General features: G+C 40.7%; 1 protein-coding gene across 7 annotated transcripts in view; it reads right to left on the bottom strand.

Annotated features, from left to right (window-relative positions):
• LOC148025747 (uncharacterized) overlaps positions 1-10,873 on the bottom strand; it is a 57,400-nt gene extending 46,527 nt beyond the window's left edge. Inside the window, exons 1-11 of one of the 7 annotated variants that reach the window (XM_087692977.1) lie at positions 9,989-10,867; positions 9,370-9,510; positions 9,071-9,145; positions 8,875-8,980; positions 8,695-8,765; positions 8,510-8,599; positions 7,810-7,875; positions 7,606-7,670; positions 7,427-7,514; positions 7,221-7,310; positions 7,044-7,128 (exon numbers count right to left, since the gene is read on the bottom strand). In XM_087692977.1, the coding sequence (XP_087549103.1) occupies positions 7,044-7,128; positions 7,221-7,310; positions 7,427-7,514; positions 7,606-7,670; positions 7,810-7,875; positions 8,510-8,599; positions 8,695-8,765; positions 8,875-8,980; positions 9,071-9,145; positions 9,370-9,510; positions 9,989-10,081 (970 nt within the window). In that variant the 5' untranslated portion in view covers positions 10,082-10,867. Of the gene's footprint in view, positions 1-7,043; positions 7,129-7,220; positions 7,311-7,426; positions 7,515-7,605; positions 7,671-7,809; positions 7,876-8,509; positions 8,600-8,694; positions 8,766-8,874; positions 8,981-9,070; positions 9,152-9,362; positions 9,511-9,988 lie in introns of those variants that run through there. The other 6 variants (XM_087692976.1, XM_087692979.1, XM_087692978.1 and 3 more) reach the window with 6 other exon arrangements.
• Between the last annotated feature and the right edge of the window lie 5,246 nt (positions 10,874-16,119).

Genomic DNA, 16,119 nt, shown 5'->3' on the forward strand with positions numbered 1-16,119 from the left:
ATGAACTGTTTGCTGTAAACTGAGAATAACCAATAATAAATACATGCTTCATTCCATCAAGAAGCAAGTACATCCTCTAAACAACACTACTGTAGCCCCACATTACAACAGTGCTTAATGAAAATCCAAGTCTTTGAATTCCCTTGCATTTGGAAGTAAAGGAGACTCTCAAAAAGTATCCTGCTTTCTAGGATGATTAACACAAACAATAAGAAATTGGACTACTTTCCTCCCATCCTTGCTTCTGACTCTTGCATAAGCAGAATCATCACCAAGCACCTTTGTTTCCATATGCACTCCTATAATATAGGGCTGTCCCAAAATCACTACATATGAGGAACTATTTTGGACAAAGAAGTGTTGCTCTTCTTGTACATCACCATTCGTCACTTTTACATTGAGACATACAGTATAAAGCTCTCCCAAAGAATTATTTGCAGCCCTTATACGCCAACCATGATCAATGTCCACAGGCCATGTACCATTCTCATACAATCCATACTCAATGACATTAATCTCAGACCCATGGTCAAGCAAAGCAACACAAGGAGTTTCACGTTTCCCTATTTTCACTACCGTTTCAATGGTAGCCCTGGCCCAATGATTTCTTGTGTAATGACTTCGAGGAATAAATCCTAGAGTCTCTTCCCCATACTGCTGCATCTGCCTTACTCCACCATGCATATTGCTACAAGACAATGCATTTTCAGCCACTTTTTTCTCTTTTCCACATGCTGTCCATTGATTAGTAGCATCCTGCATAGATAATCCAGTACTTCATGCTCATGTTCAGCCCAAATACCCAACAAACTAGTTTCCTCTTCAAATTGCAGCAATGTACTAGTGGTATCATCAAGAAATTGATGCTTCCTCTTAATTATGTCAATGATCTCATCATGAAATTCTCGCTTGGCGATGCCAAGCACCTCTCCTAAGGTGAATTCCACCCGACTGTTTAAGATCTGTTCTTCAAGAACCTTCTTAAGATCTGTGGCTATCTAAATGTCAGACTGCAACTTATATCTTGGTTGCTTGCCCTTCTTTTTGCCCTCTTGTTGGCTATTCTGTTTTTGCTCATGATTGACCTCTTCCATAACCTACTCAGGAGGTGGCTGATTTGTAGCTTTAGGCTGATCCACACTTCTTCTTTTCACTCTTTAAGATATCCCTACACTATCTTCATCTCTCTTTCGTTTCTCTTTCACAAATACATCCGTGTTTTGCACCTTTGGTAAATATGCGTACACTAAATATACATCTACCAGTGATTCCCAACCAATTATGTTACGAATGTCTTGCCCTGCATGACATTTCACTATCAATAACTTTTCTCTTTTCAGCTGCATGCAAAGCATGTGTCCATATTGTAGCTTTTGGACCAACATCACTTGGTCATGCATTCTATCCAACTGTAGACCAAAAGTAAAAGCATATACAGCTGCATAAGCATTTCGGACAGCCAAGTCTTCCAACAACTTTTGCATACCTCCCTTTCCAAAATTCAAAGCAAAAGGCAATCTCGTTTCTTGTGCATGGATCTTGCCATCTTTCCAAAAGATGGGCTGTTGTACCAAGGCCTCCTGATAAGCAACACAATCCTTACTCTCATGCTGCTAACTATCACACTACATACATCTTTTTCTTGGCTTAGGAGCTGCTACCCGTCCCCTTTCCTCTTATCCTTTTTCATTTAATTTTACAACCTTCATGTCTTTGACCAATTCATCTAATATATCTTCCCTAACAATGAAAAGTCCACTCAAATTGACTACTCAAATTCTCTTAACAATTCTGTAGCCACAAGAACCTTATCGGGTTGTAAAGCCCACTCCTGAAAAGTCTTGCGCGTAATCAAATCGATATCTTCAATGTAAAATTCTTCCCTGAGTGTCTTCTTGAAAGCTACCCAGTCAGCATCCTGCATGTACAATTCAGTAACTCAGGCTTTTAGTTCATGTACAGTGATCCAAACAAAATATTGGCTCCATGCAAGTTGAGCCACCCCAAAGAATTCCATCTTTCGAGCATAGGTATGTACATATGCAGATACATTCCTGCCATTGAACAACTTCATCTCACGCTCAACTACTTGCAAAGCATTCATCACAATAGTTTTTGTTTGAGCAGAAGCCTGCATCACCTGTTATTGTTGCACTTGTATAAGCATGTTCATATTCTGCACTAACTACTACAAAACATCACTGGAAATTGTACTCGAAGGTTCTCCCATCTTGTCTTTCCTTCTGACGACCTTTCACATCGATTTCACCAATGTCGAAGGAAATTTTGTCGAAAGGTCATATCCATCGGGAATCAGAGATCGAAGGAAGTAGAGGATAGGAGATGGAAGAGAAGAAAATGAATAGACAAGAGGTAAACACGATAAGGACAAAGAACAATGAATCGAATCAATATGTATTGACAGAACCTAAAGTCCCTTGTCTGGCACTACTCAAAAACAATCTCCAAGCATTAGATCTCCTGGAGCTCCCTCGTAGACCAAAAACGTGCATTTAAAAAAGCAGCTTTCTCTCTGCTGCTTGAAACCCAAATCTGATGGCTCCATTGGCTCCGAAACGGGGGTAAAACCCAAGGACACCCGCTTAGAAGTCTCCCTGATCACTTCTTCTTCTTCTCCTAGTTCAAAGTGTTGTTTGCTGTCCATCAACTACGATCGCCACATGTGCGATTTTGCCCAGCTTTCTTTTTCATGAAAAATCCAAAACAGGCTGAAAAAGCAACTTGCTTTTTGCATGCCACCCTAATCTAGAAGTTTTCCTAGCTTTTTAGGATACTTACAATAAATAATATCCAAAATATCAAAAATAGGCTAAAATTGTCCAAAAATCTAGTATTTTTGGACCATCCATGCCACGGACACTAGCACTAACGACTCCGATCACATTGACTCTCTAGATCAATAATAAAGTCGGATGATGGTGCACTCCAGAGTTTTTCACACTATATCCACATAGTGGCACGACAACAGGCGCAGAGTGTATGTCTGCGCATGTCTCCACCTCAAAGATCTCACACTCTATGAACCCCAAGGCAGTCTCCACAATCAGCAATCTGGAAACCTGAGATCAAAAACTGGGTAAGTGTGTGCTGAAGATAGGCAATAAATAGCCTGCCAAAAAATAGGAAAAATATGATGTCAGACTGCACGAAACCGTCCGACTGGACTAGTTGGCACGGCAATCAGCTCTGCGCAGCCACATGGCACTCGTGCTTGCTGATGTGGCACACACCTGCGGACAGCTGATGTGCGACTGCAGAAAACTGCTCACGAATGGAACTGCCTATCCAGGGAATGCAATCTCTAACAATCATGATTCTCTATTTGTTCTTCTTCATTCCCCCATCGTCCATTCTCTTCTCTTGCTCAAACCATGTTTTCTAACAATGAGCAGCCAATTGAGGCCCACTCCACTCTCCCCTATGACCATCTGGTTTGGTGGATTGTTTACAATGGTCCTTCTCACCGCATGTCCCCCATCTACAACATTTTCATCTCACAAAAACCTTTGAGTGGATCTATTTGAAGTAATTTTTTATACTAACCAAGGCTGAACAAGGCCCAAATCAAGCCATAGTTGACAAAGTTTACTTTGCCCCATAGCTCGGGGTTAGTCCCCTCTCAATTAGTCAACTTTGCAGCTCCAACGAACCATCTATTTCACTGAAGACAACATTAAGTCTATGGGTTTGATAGTAGCTCATGGCACTCTCATTTGAACTACGTATGCAAGTAGGCAATTTCATTACACATTTGGTTTTCATAAGAAGTGCATCTGTGGAGTCACCCTCATTCATATGCTCAAAATCCAACTACTTACACAGGTAGGCAACATGAGTCTCATTACACATCTAATAAAGTCTAGCAAGTGTATCCCGAGCCTGCTTGGTAGTTTTACAAGTAGTTCTTTAATAGATAGAGCCATTGATGCATGATCTTGTGCATCCTTTGCATCCTATTCAGACTATTGTTCAGTAGGTGGTGCATTTGGCACAATACTAACAGGACTTGTACTGTGCTTTCAGAAGTAATAGCTATAATAGAAGACTTAGGCCACTTTTCAATACCTATAGTATCACTCTACAACCCTTAAGCAACCAACATATACTGCATCATATAGAGCCATAGTGGATAGTTGGTCCTGTCAAGCTTTTCATTAATAGATAACAAATTGTTGATACATTATTGCTCCCAAATAATTTGATATCTCAAACACAGCAATAAATTGCTCAAGGCACAATTGCAAAGTATCCCCAATAGTAGAAACAGTATGTATGCTTCCAACATAGGAGCGACTATTGTCTAGCTGTTGCAAAGTGGAAAAAACTGATGTAGGTTACAGAAAACACCATATCAAGAACAATAAGAGAAAATTCACTGAAGTTGGAATCTATAGGCAGAGCTTGCTATAGGACTCAATCACCATAATTTAGCAAAATGGCCAAAAACAGCAAATAGCAATCCTTGTAGGAGATGTAAAAAATGCTAGAAAACTACTTGCAACACCTGAAACATGTGTTTTTTACAAAAGGGCCACCAAATCATAGTTGTCATCATAGACTACACACCTCCTCAAGATCTAAGTCCACCTCAAATGGTGCAACAATTTAATGAATTTGGAACTCGTCTGGGAGAGTCTTTAAACAGGGGGATGGAACAGAGATTTTGATGCTAGTTGTTGGAAGTAATGGCAAGAGGGTAAAGCAGGAATGCAAGCAGTAATGGTGAGAAGAAGCTCATAGCTCGGCTATTCAAGATAATGAAAGACAAGAAGATATACAAGATAGTACACAACCCCAAAATGAACTAGGGTAATGTTCTAAATGTAAGCACATGGTCATAATGCCTCTTAAAAATACATATGAGAGAAAATAGTATTTTCTTGAGTGATTTTAACTAAGTTTTGTGTATAAATTTCAATTTCAAACATTCAAGATCATGTACAATAAGAAAAGGACTAGAAATGAGACTTCTAACTACTCTAGCATCCCCAAAAGAAGACATTTTTGCTGTAGCTGGAGCTCTAGGAGGAAGATGCCTATGCATCTCTGGTCCTCGTGCTCTATAACATGATGAAGAGATCCAAAAACATCACAAAATAGGCAGTGGTACCATCCTTGTACATCATAGTATACTATACATCTACATATTAGTGTTCCTCCATCTCAAGCTCTCGATCACAAAGCTGGCAAGTCCTATCCTCCACTAGAGTATCATTCATCTACCTATCTCCAACTATAGCCCGTGAGAGGAGGTGCAAATCTGTCCAATAGCAGCCCATACGTTGTGGGAGAGATGGGCGTCCATGTAGAGTGGCCTAATAGAGAATCCATCATCAAAGAGATGCAAGAAGTGACTCCAATAGAACTCCATCCTCAAAGTACAGGGAGTGATGGGTGGATCCATGTCCTCATTGTCTCAATTCTCAAGATATCAGCTCTGATCATCTAGTTCAGCTTTGACCAGCTAAGAGAAAGTGTACGGCCGTCAAGGCTGTAGGCAAAAGGTGGAATAGGTGGAATGCGGTCAATATCCAAACCATGTAGGCTCATCCAAATGGTCATCTGTGAAAACCAACAGTTCTTCTCACCTTTTGCTACTGGTTGTCTAGATGAACTCAGTGCCGATCTAGAGTATCTATGGCGTGGGAGCTCCCATAATCTATGCGAAAAGTCACTGCCCTGAAGAGTGCCTCCATGACTATAGGCACTACCCACAACTCTGCTCTAACAATGGGATGTGGGGTGGAGGGCTTAATCCTAATCATGTGTGCTACCATCATGATCAATGGCCTTTCCATACTACCATTGCAAAAACTAATACAACCTATCCACTTTATGCTTTGGAAGAAGCAAGGGAATCAACAGGGCCAAGTGTGGGTATCCTAGCAACATGTTACTATGCCAAAACAGTTGGGTGGTGCTGCCTTGTTGGATATCAAAATTCATATGACAGCCTTGTAGCTTGCGATTTTGCAATCTTTATGTGTTCAACATCACCCTTGGACAGATATTGCCAAGTTTTTCTACTGAGGATATTGACATTTTGCAGACACACTACTTCCCAAACCTCATGGTGGAATAGTCTGAATTCAACTCAACCATTCAACACTCCAAAGTCTTTTCTTCTTGCCCACTTGATTGCATCATGGCAAGAGACTCTTCGCTTTACTGTTTGGTGCCCTCTTGATTTTAGAAAGGAAGTGAATTTCTTACAAGCACGGTTTTGGCTACATCTACATTGCTTGATTGGCCTGATAAGCACGTGCAAAGGGATAAATTTAATAGGATGGTGAGACTAGGCTTGAAGACAATTCAAGATGCTGTTATTCCGAGTCACATGAAGGTTTATTCTATCCACCAAATTTGATTTTACTTCTAAGTACCTCAAGGTTACAGGCTGATTTGGTTGACCCTAGAAGATCAGCTTCAGAGGCACTCTCCATTGCCTGCTTCTCAACCCTTATCACCGTAGCTGGATTGGGCATTTGTGAAATTTGAGGATTTTCTGAAACGGTCAGCTAATCAGATCTACCACAAAATGGTAGAGGATAAGATATGGATTATTGAGAAAGCTAATAAAGGGCGGTGTATTCGTGACAGTACAACTATGTGGCATGATCGTCTACTTCATTTATGGGAGTCTAAGCTTCCCTATCAAAGGAAAGTTTTTATATAGACGCTTCTTATTGGGGGTCTGCCCACTGGCAATGTGGCATGATCGTCTACTTCATTTATGGAAGTCTTAAGCTTCCCTATCAAGGGAAAGTTTTTATATAGACGCTTCTTATTGGGGGTCTGCCCACTGGCAATGTGTTGCAGGCTCATAGTGCACAAGAACTTAGGTACTTCTGAGATGAAAAAGATCAAATCATGTTCTCTTCTACAATGTTGCTCTGATATAGTGGCCCTAGTATAACAATCACTATGCTTGCCCAAGCTGAGGTTTTGTGAGATTTCCAAGCTTCTAAAACATTTGTGAAAGACAAGTGACCTAAATTGTTTGAGAGTGTGCATACATTTACCTCGGTAGTTCTCATTTCGAGTTTCACAGTGCCCCTCATGTGCAGCCAGGTGGCAGTTTACGAAGCACATTTCTGTGTCCCAAAACTGCAAATAACCTCAACAATGGCACAGTAGTAAGCACATTTTTTAAACGTGCAGCAAATAGGGTGGATGTTAAGAAATATTAAAAAACAAACCTTAAAAGAGATGCAAAGTCCACCCTTATTTGCTATCACATGTCCAACACCTGTTGCCTCACTCCCACTGTGGATGTCAGAAATTGCCGCCTGCTAAAACAATGTTTATTTGTTAGTATATTTAAATTCTGAAAACTAAACTATCCAAGTAAAGAATACCTTGAAATATCTACAAGCTGACGTAATCAGTCTTTTAAGTTTCTTGCCTCTGAATCAAGCCGAACAAAAATAGCCAGCCGCATTTGACCCCTTGAAAATCCGTGAATCACTTTGTAATGAGAACCAAGTATTGACCTACAAAATAATACACAAGTTGAAATTTTGCTTTAGTGATGTTTGGGATAACTCACATACTTCTGAAAACGCCCAAGTCACAAGTCCATACTTGAGAGCAGCCATCCAGTCCTTTGAGCAATCAGCATGCGGTGATCGAGCCTGATAGTCACATTCCTTGAATTTGAAAGTGCAGGTCTCCATCAGTATTTTCAGACTGTGTGACTATATATGATAATCGTTAAAGAAATTGACTCAATGTTTGCCAAAAAGCCCGGTAAAAAGAGAGAGAGTATCATGAGGTAAAGAATAATACTTGAGATCCAATTGCAACAATATCATATGAAGAACTCGTCGGAAGCCATAAAGACAGGTTATCAGCCTGCAGAGATCTTCAATAAGTCCTGGTAACTGAGATATCGAAAGTATATCTCAAGCTATAACCATGAACCGTGGAAAAGCTGCTTAGTCAAAGTCTTTCAATGTGCTAAGTAGCTCATTTAACAATGTTTTTATCCACAAATGTTTAGCTTCCAGAACACTTCAGGTTGTCAATTCTATTGGGTGTTATTTGTAAACAGATCATCCAACAGATGTAACAGATCATCCGACAAGTGTTACAGGATGAAATGCCAAGATCTTTTCTTGGGAAGTGTGCACACACACAGCACTCACAGCAGGGTGGTGACCCCTTCCAAAAAGGGGGAATCTTGGCTCAGTAGTTTCAGGCCCACTTTTATCCTTGTTCTAGAATCTGTACACCCTCAGTACAATTGCATTTGAATCATCAATACCCAAAGTTCACTCAAAGTATGCCACTGATGCTTATCTAACAAACTCAAAATTTTCCTATTAGATGCAGTGATGGAGGCATCTACTGCCATGAATAGAATTGAGATTAGATTTCTAAGAAAAACCAGCATTTGAGTGTGTCCAAGAACCAATTCACCTTGTCATCTATATGTCAAGTGGAATTGAATAAACTCATGTGAAGCAGAATAGATTTTTTAACTTACAGGTCGAGCATTCCCGACGTTCCACGTTCCAACAAAGACCTGTATTGTTTGCTCTGGCTTTGCAATCCCGGCTATGATTTGCATCAGCAACTGGCAAGAAGAAATTATTATTACAGCTCTCACATGAATCAATGATTAGGAATAATCCATTTTGACTACTCACCAACTGCTACAAAGAGTCCTACCTTTCCTGGTAAAAGTTTTCTTCCATCCTTGGCATAAAGTTCATACCACTCTGATTTCAGATCAGCCAGCTCTGCAAGCAGAATGAAAACATCTTAGTTGGTCATTGAACAATAAAACTTCAGAATGTTAGCATCAAAAGGTTAAATGTGGACCATTTGTTAGTGAATGTTTTCTTAAACCTTGGGGTTGTTTGAGTAAATCTGCAACTGCAATAGCTTTGCATTGTCCAAAAGACCCCATTCCTAACAAGAGTTTTCCATAAACTTTGACGTGGAGGGCTGCATTCTGTCCCACAACGAGTGATAAGAAAGGAAGGCGATGTTTTCAATTAAAGTTCTACACAAACATATGATAAATCTCTTAATTCTGCCAGACCTGCACATCCTTTATATCAAATGTAAAGCTCTGATTGACTTTCAAAACTCCATGTTCATCTGGCCTTCCCTTTATCTGTGACTATACAGGAAAACCATAAGCAAAAGAATCTCCTAGCCCCATCCTTCGCATCCTTGTTTCAGTGTGTAATTTTCATAAATTTATCTACAGTGAATGGATTTAGCGTGTAATTATCAACATAATAGCTAGAGTGAATCAAAGCCGGATCAAGTAAAAATCTGTAGGAGTGGTTATTTCAATTACAGGACCGATCAAAGTAAGGGGATCAGACCTGTTACCTCGGATGATTTCCTAGTTATGCCCTCCACTGTCACTCTGAACAACGGATCCTTCAAATGTTGGCCCAAACTTCTTCTTCGCATCTCTCGGACTGCATAGATTGTGACCGTAAGCCTACATGCTCTGTCTGTGTTTGTAACCTGGCATAATGCAAAAAGATTAATAGAAGAGAGCCCACGCGTTGCCTAAACAAATGATAAGCAAGGATAAGCCAATGCTGGTTTGCTATTTTTTAACAGGGATAGGGCTGCTAGGTTATCTTATACTGAGTATGAAAGATGGAAGGAAACACGAATGTTGCATTGCAGGTCCGAAAAATCAAAGAGAGAAAAAATTTCAAGTTTTTTTCTGTGCAATTGAGCCCAAGCACATTCGATCTTCAAGCATTTGCAGCACAAACAATTCGTGAGCGCAAAATGATTGAAAACGGCACCCTTACAAAGGCGGATGGAGCTGCAATTCTGCAACTAATATCTCCCTGTTTTTTTCAATAGTAGAAAACAGCACGTTTACAAGGCCTTTCAGGACTGGGGTCAACATGGGGTAATGTTTCAAGCAAAATTTGTTACTGATAAGTTTCTAATAATACTGGTTTAAGCTTGTAAAAGGCCTCCATACATGAGCTCCGTTTGATCCAGATGCAATGGCATTGAGGTCAAAGGTCCGCCCGCTGCTAGTCCCAGCTGATACCGAGGGCCTCTGTTTCTTCATCCTGACTAATTAGGAAAGATAATCACTAAGAGGAGTGCTACTGCATTGAAAACAGTTCAGAATCTGTCCTAGATTTGGCTTTTGATTCGCTGAAAAGGACCCTCACTTCAAGCTCATAACACACAGGAAGAGAGCATGTGCCAAACACACACTTGACAGTTAAAAACCTGTCTTGGATTTGCTTAAAGCACAAGGGAATGGACCATCATTTCAAGCTCACAGCCCAGAGGATTCGCAAACAGAAGCAGAGAGAGCATATGCCAGCACAAAGAAAGAAGCATCTCAACAAATTTATATAATTGGGGAGGAGAAAATGGGTCCCCAAAGAGTGAGTGCGAGTGTTTGTGCTCTGATGGGCCCTTGAAAGCTCTATGTGAGCTCGGAAAACATTCAGGGGAGGGATCATGTTAAAAGGCTGCCAAATCTTTTGCTACAAAAGACAATTGACTGATCAACTATTTGAATGTTTTTGTTGGCAGGATAGTAAGGGACCTCTCCCAATGTCTATCCAATTTCCAAAGACAAGGCAAAGGTGCTGTTTCAATGGATTATGGGAAGCTTTCTGTTGGAACGAGGAGAAAAAGGGCCTAGGGCGGGGGGAAACAGGGAGACAGACACATATGTGAGAGAGAGAGAGAGAGAGAGAGAGAGAGAGAGAGAGAGAGGAAAAGGGACCTCTCCCAATGTCTATCCAATTTCCAAAGACAGGGCAAAGGTGCTGTTTCAATGGATTATGGGAAGCTTTCTGTAGGAACGAGGAGAAAAAGGGAAGGGAGGGCGGGGGGAAACAGGGAGACACACACATATGAATGAGAGAGAGAGAGAGAGAGAGAGAGAGCGAGAGAGAGAATTGTATTTACGAAAAAAAAAAAGAGAGAGAGAATTGTACGAAGGTAACGAGAGTGGACGAATGATGGATCATGGAGACCTAGAGCATGGCACAAAAGTGGGGATAGGTAAAAGGTTGCTACAAGCTCTACAGGTTAGCGTGTGCTTCGCGCGGCGTTGCTTAAACGGAGTGCAATCATAGCTCCTCCCACACGGTGCAAAAGATCTTACACATGTATCCCTTTCATCTGATGTTAGATTAGGTGAGATAATGTGTTCATTGAGGGCAAGGTGTTAGATCCATAAGATACATTTATCTTTATACCTTAGTCGACCTGAACTCGCACAAACTAGTAGCACATCCTTCTCGATTAAACTAATATCTTACAATGTTAGGCATTACATTTACCTAAACAATTCTATATAGAGAAACTTAAATTATGTTTAAGGTATGTTTGAAAAATAATGTGAGATTATAGAATAAATGATACACATCTATTCTATCTATTAAAGAATAAATGGTACACATATGTTCTATCTATTAAAAGGAAGTTTCCCAAAGCTTCTTCGAAAGAACCAAAGCCCTTTCCAAGCATGAAGAAGCTCTCACCCTTTTCCAATATATTTAAAATCTGGAAATGTGCTAATAATAGGGACCTTCCTCTTTTTCGTAACACTTTTCTCCTTCTCCCTTTCTCTGGGGCGTTAGGGGGGAGAGAGAGAGAGAGAGAGAGTGCGTGCACACTAAGAGAGCAAAGAGAGATTAATTTCAAGCAAGGGCCCATTGAGTTGTGGGATGGCTCTCTAGCTTTGCTCTTTGTATGTTATCCCTAATATACACACACACCTTATCATGTTGGTCTCAAATAAGCACCTTTGTTCATTCCCATCAAGTCTATGGGCTCCACTCTCAAACCACACTTTGGGAAGATACAAAGATGGGAAAGCTTCATGAAGCAGGTAGTGATGCATAGATACTCCTTCATCCCAATCACAGCCCATAATGGCTACCCACTAGCCTTGAGAAAGACAAGGCTTGACCTAAACCTAAGGCAATTTGTAAAGGGTGAAGGTAGCTTTCTAGCCGAAGTGCAAGGCCCATATAATATTGCCCTCCCTTAGCTGCCACCTCTACCTTCCTTCTAGAACCTCGCTACATCAGGTGGAAGGCAAAGATCATGACCGCAAGCAAAGAGTCACCATAGGCAAAGAGTGATGGTAGGTAGAGACCGATGACTAGCAAGAACCCAATGGCATGCTGAGGTGTGGGTAGGTAGAAGAAGTGGGCCTTTTCTCTCTCTAACCACAGCAAGGTCATACCTTCCATGACGAATCAACAACCACTCATCATCTGTTTTTGTCATGTTGGCCTAATCATGGTTTGCACTAAGTATAAAATCAAGTCCTGACACATTAAGTCTACAATAATCAGGTCATGACTTTGTTGTTTTTCAATATATGGTCATTGTCGTGCTGAATCTTGTCTATCGTGTGAAACCACCCCCCCTCCCCAAGACCATGTGCTTACGCTTGAAGCACACATTGTCCAGCACATGTCATTTGTACTGTAGTTGTAGCTCTGATGGTTCACTTTCTTCCTTCTGAGTGGAAGCTTCTAGTTGTAGGGATCCAGCCTATGAAGAAGTTTAGACTGTCCTCTCGAGCTAACAACGCTAAAGGGTGATGTTGACCTACTCATCCTTGCTTCTACCCTGAGCTCCTTTGCCTTCTGCATCAGCAAATGACTTATCAAGACATGAAGCTAAATTGTCATGGAGCTTGATGCCATCTTTGTTAATGGAAAATACAACTTGCAACAATGCTAAGTTTTTAATATGAGAGCATGAGAAGCCATACGCAGTTGATTGCTTACTAGCCTACATTTGAAGCACCCTTAAACTATAGTGTGCCATCAGGAGACACTCAAATGACTATTGTCCACCTTGGATAAGCCATCATGGGCCATAAGTTATCCTCCACACACACACACACACACACACACACTCTCTCTCTCTCTCTCTCTCTCTCTCTCTCTCTCTCTCTCTCTCTCTCTCTCTCTCTCTCTCTCTTTGGGGAGCTATGAACATGGTCTGCGAAGTTGTGAACATACAGTTTGTCACGTGTGTATATAGCAAGAGATTAGCTTACTTTGTTGTTAAAGGCTCACCTTTTGGTGGTATTGCAATATTTAGGTCTGTTAGTTTCAACATCCATGGACCTACTACCATGAAGGGGTATGTGGTATTTGTGACAAGAGCCCCAAATCAAATTACACACTGCAATATCTCACAAAGGATTAGTAGTTGAGTTGATGCATGGACTTAGCTATATACAAACAAATCTTTAGCTCACACAAAAGCTTTGGGGTATCTCATGGTTGGTTTCCCTGTGACCCAACTACCCATGAACCCTCTCTCGCGACATGAAACAACCCTTTGAGCCCGATGTGAAGCACCAAGAGACACTAGAGTGAAGCAAGGGGAGAATTTAGACATCGAGTGCATAGTAAAAAGTGATTGAGAAAGAGAGAGAGAGAGAGAGAGAGAGAGAGAGAGAGAGAGAGAGAGAATCCTTATGTGGCTGGTGACAACCTACTATTGTAGTCGATTACATGCATGCTTCATTATGGCTATCATCATGCAATTGTATTGTCATAGTGCACGGGCCTAGTGACATCCCTCATTGCACCTGCAATGAAATGATACCTACCTCCCTCATGCACCCCTCTCGAATCATGCCACTTTGTTCGTATTCTAGTGTCCATGTGATACCCCTAATATTGACCTACCTAGCAAGACATTTGGCATTTTAATGCATGCCTTGTTGCCTCATTACAATGCCATGCCCCATGCTTGACGTCCCCTAAAGCCCAAATACAAAATGATGACCATCAATGCCTTGTAGGATTCTCACATTGTTCTTTGCCTCCTTGTTTCTATCAATATTGCTATAGCAATTCCATTTGGAGGTCCTAGTGTTGATTTGTTTGTTATTGACAATCCATAGATTGATAGTGGCTCCTACATGGCATACATCAACCCTAGCTCCTATATGTTAAGAAATGATAAATGATTTATGCTCCAAGAAGAGATGTCCTATGTCCCATATGCACAGTGGAGAAAAAGGAAACCATCATGAGCCTATAAAGTGATGTACCTTCTTATCATTCAATGATGGAATACAACTGTACTTTGTCCTTTCAATCATAGTTAGTGTTATACTCAAGATTATATTTATGAGTCCAAGCTTCCATCTTGGAACCTAATTCACTTGAGTTACAATTGGTCTATTTAATCTATGTCATCATGAACATTGTCTGTGTGTTCCATCCGCCATATCCATGCTCTAGATTCATGCATTTCAACATGGTATTAGAGCCATGGTGATCATGGCTTAGCTCAGCTCAGCTCCCTTCTCTGCTCTGCCAACTCCTCTTCATCATTGCTCAGCTCAAGTTTAGCTGAAGATCTCATCTTTCACCTCTATCTTCACTTGACCTTCTATGGCATCCATAACCAACAGCACCCTGCCTGCTTGGAGGCCCTGGATCCAGCCAAAGAAGAGGAGTTATCTCATGCCTTGAACTGGGAAAATCTTCTCCTGCTCAGGACACCTTAGGTTAGCACATCAAATCACAACATTGGCCTCTTCCTTGCTCGGCATTACGAATTTTCCAGCTCGCTGTCCGGAGTGTGCCATCTACTGGTCATATAGCTCCTGCCATCTACATGCGTCAAATTTGACCATGCTGCCTTAGGGATTTTGAAGCTTACCCTCTAAGCTTCTTCCTTCACCAATTTTTTTGTCAAATGATCATCTCCACGAGCTACAGGGAGGAAAAAACCAGTTGACCTGTTGAAATCCTAAAGGAAGCCATAGCTCATTCACACTAGATCTCATAAAACTCCTCATTTTCTCACTCCTCTCAGCTCACTCAAGTGTCAACCACTTTGATCTAAGTCTGAACTCAATTTCCAGCAAAGACATTAGCAAGGGAAGCAAGAAATCAAACTCAAGCTCAACATCAAATGCTTCAACTACATATTATCTCTTGATACTAGCTAGTGTTGGTTAACACTAATCTACTTGTGTTCTTGGGCAACTCACTTTTTGGTATTATCTCAGCTATTTGAAGCTGATCAACATGGCATAACTCAAGCAAATAGCCAAGTTCAATGGAGAAGGCTTTCATGCTTGGAAGGAGAAGATCATGTACCACCTTATGCGGAAGGATTTGTGGGACCTGTTTGAGGATGATGCAAATAACAAGAAGGAAGATGATGAAGACGGATTCATTGAAGAAGACCAGCTCAAGACAAATGAGTGGAAAAAGATGAACAACAAGGCTCTAGGCATCATTGCTTGGGGACTATCTAATGATGTATTGCACCATATATCTGGCATCAGAGATGCTAAAAAGGCTTGGGATGAGCTTGACAGGATCTTTGGAAGTCAAGCAAAAAACTCTAAGGTCAAGTTGTTAATGCATTTATATATGCTTGACATAAAAAACAACACTTCAATGACTATATATATTAACAAATTCAAAAGTCTAAAAACTCAACTTGCTACTTTGAAAAAAACAATAGATGAAGATGAAGCCATTGCTGTACTCCTTGCTAGTGTAAACTAGGATCCTTATGAAAATATTGTCTTTACTCTCAGTAATGTACCTAATCTATCTCACAGAAAGATATTGAGCACTCTCTTCTTGATGAAGAGAATAAACAGAAGAACAAGAATGCAAAAGATGGTGTCCCATCATTTAAGGAAAATCTCTTATACACCAAAGGAGTTGCTGGAGCAAAAGGCCGAGGCTGAGGATTCAACTTCAACAACAAAGATCGGATGACATGTCATTTGTGGTAAGACTGGCCATATAGCCAGTGAATGTTTTCACTATAAAAGAGCACAACATGTGCAAAATAGTAACCACCAAAATCAGTTCATGAATGAAAGAGAAGAAGAAGAAGATGCTTCCACCATCAATATTAACTCTGATAGATTGTTTTAAAGAAATGATCTTTCCCATAGCGGATCTTATGTTTTCCCATAGTGGATTTTCTTTGTAAAATAAAACCCTTACCAAAGATTTAAAGTTTCAAGCTTTAACTTGACTAGGCTGCCTATGACCTAGTCTCTTGGGCCATGTCATCATGTAAGGGGGCCAAAAGCGAGCAAGTGTAGGAACTCATCATTTGAGGGGGGTG

Source organism: Lygodium microphyllum, chromosome 14 (assembly GCF_053477565.2).
Source record: "Lygodium microphyllum isolate KBCC chromosome 14, Lygodium_microphyllum_v1.1.10, whole genome shotgun sequence".
Taxonomy (NCBI): domain Eukaryota; kingdom Viridiplantae; phylum Streptophyta; class Polypodiopsida; order Schizaeales; family Lygodiaceae; genus Lygodium; species Lygodium microphyllum.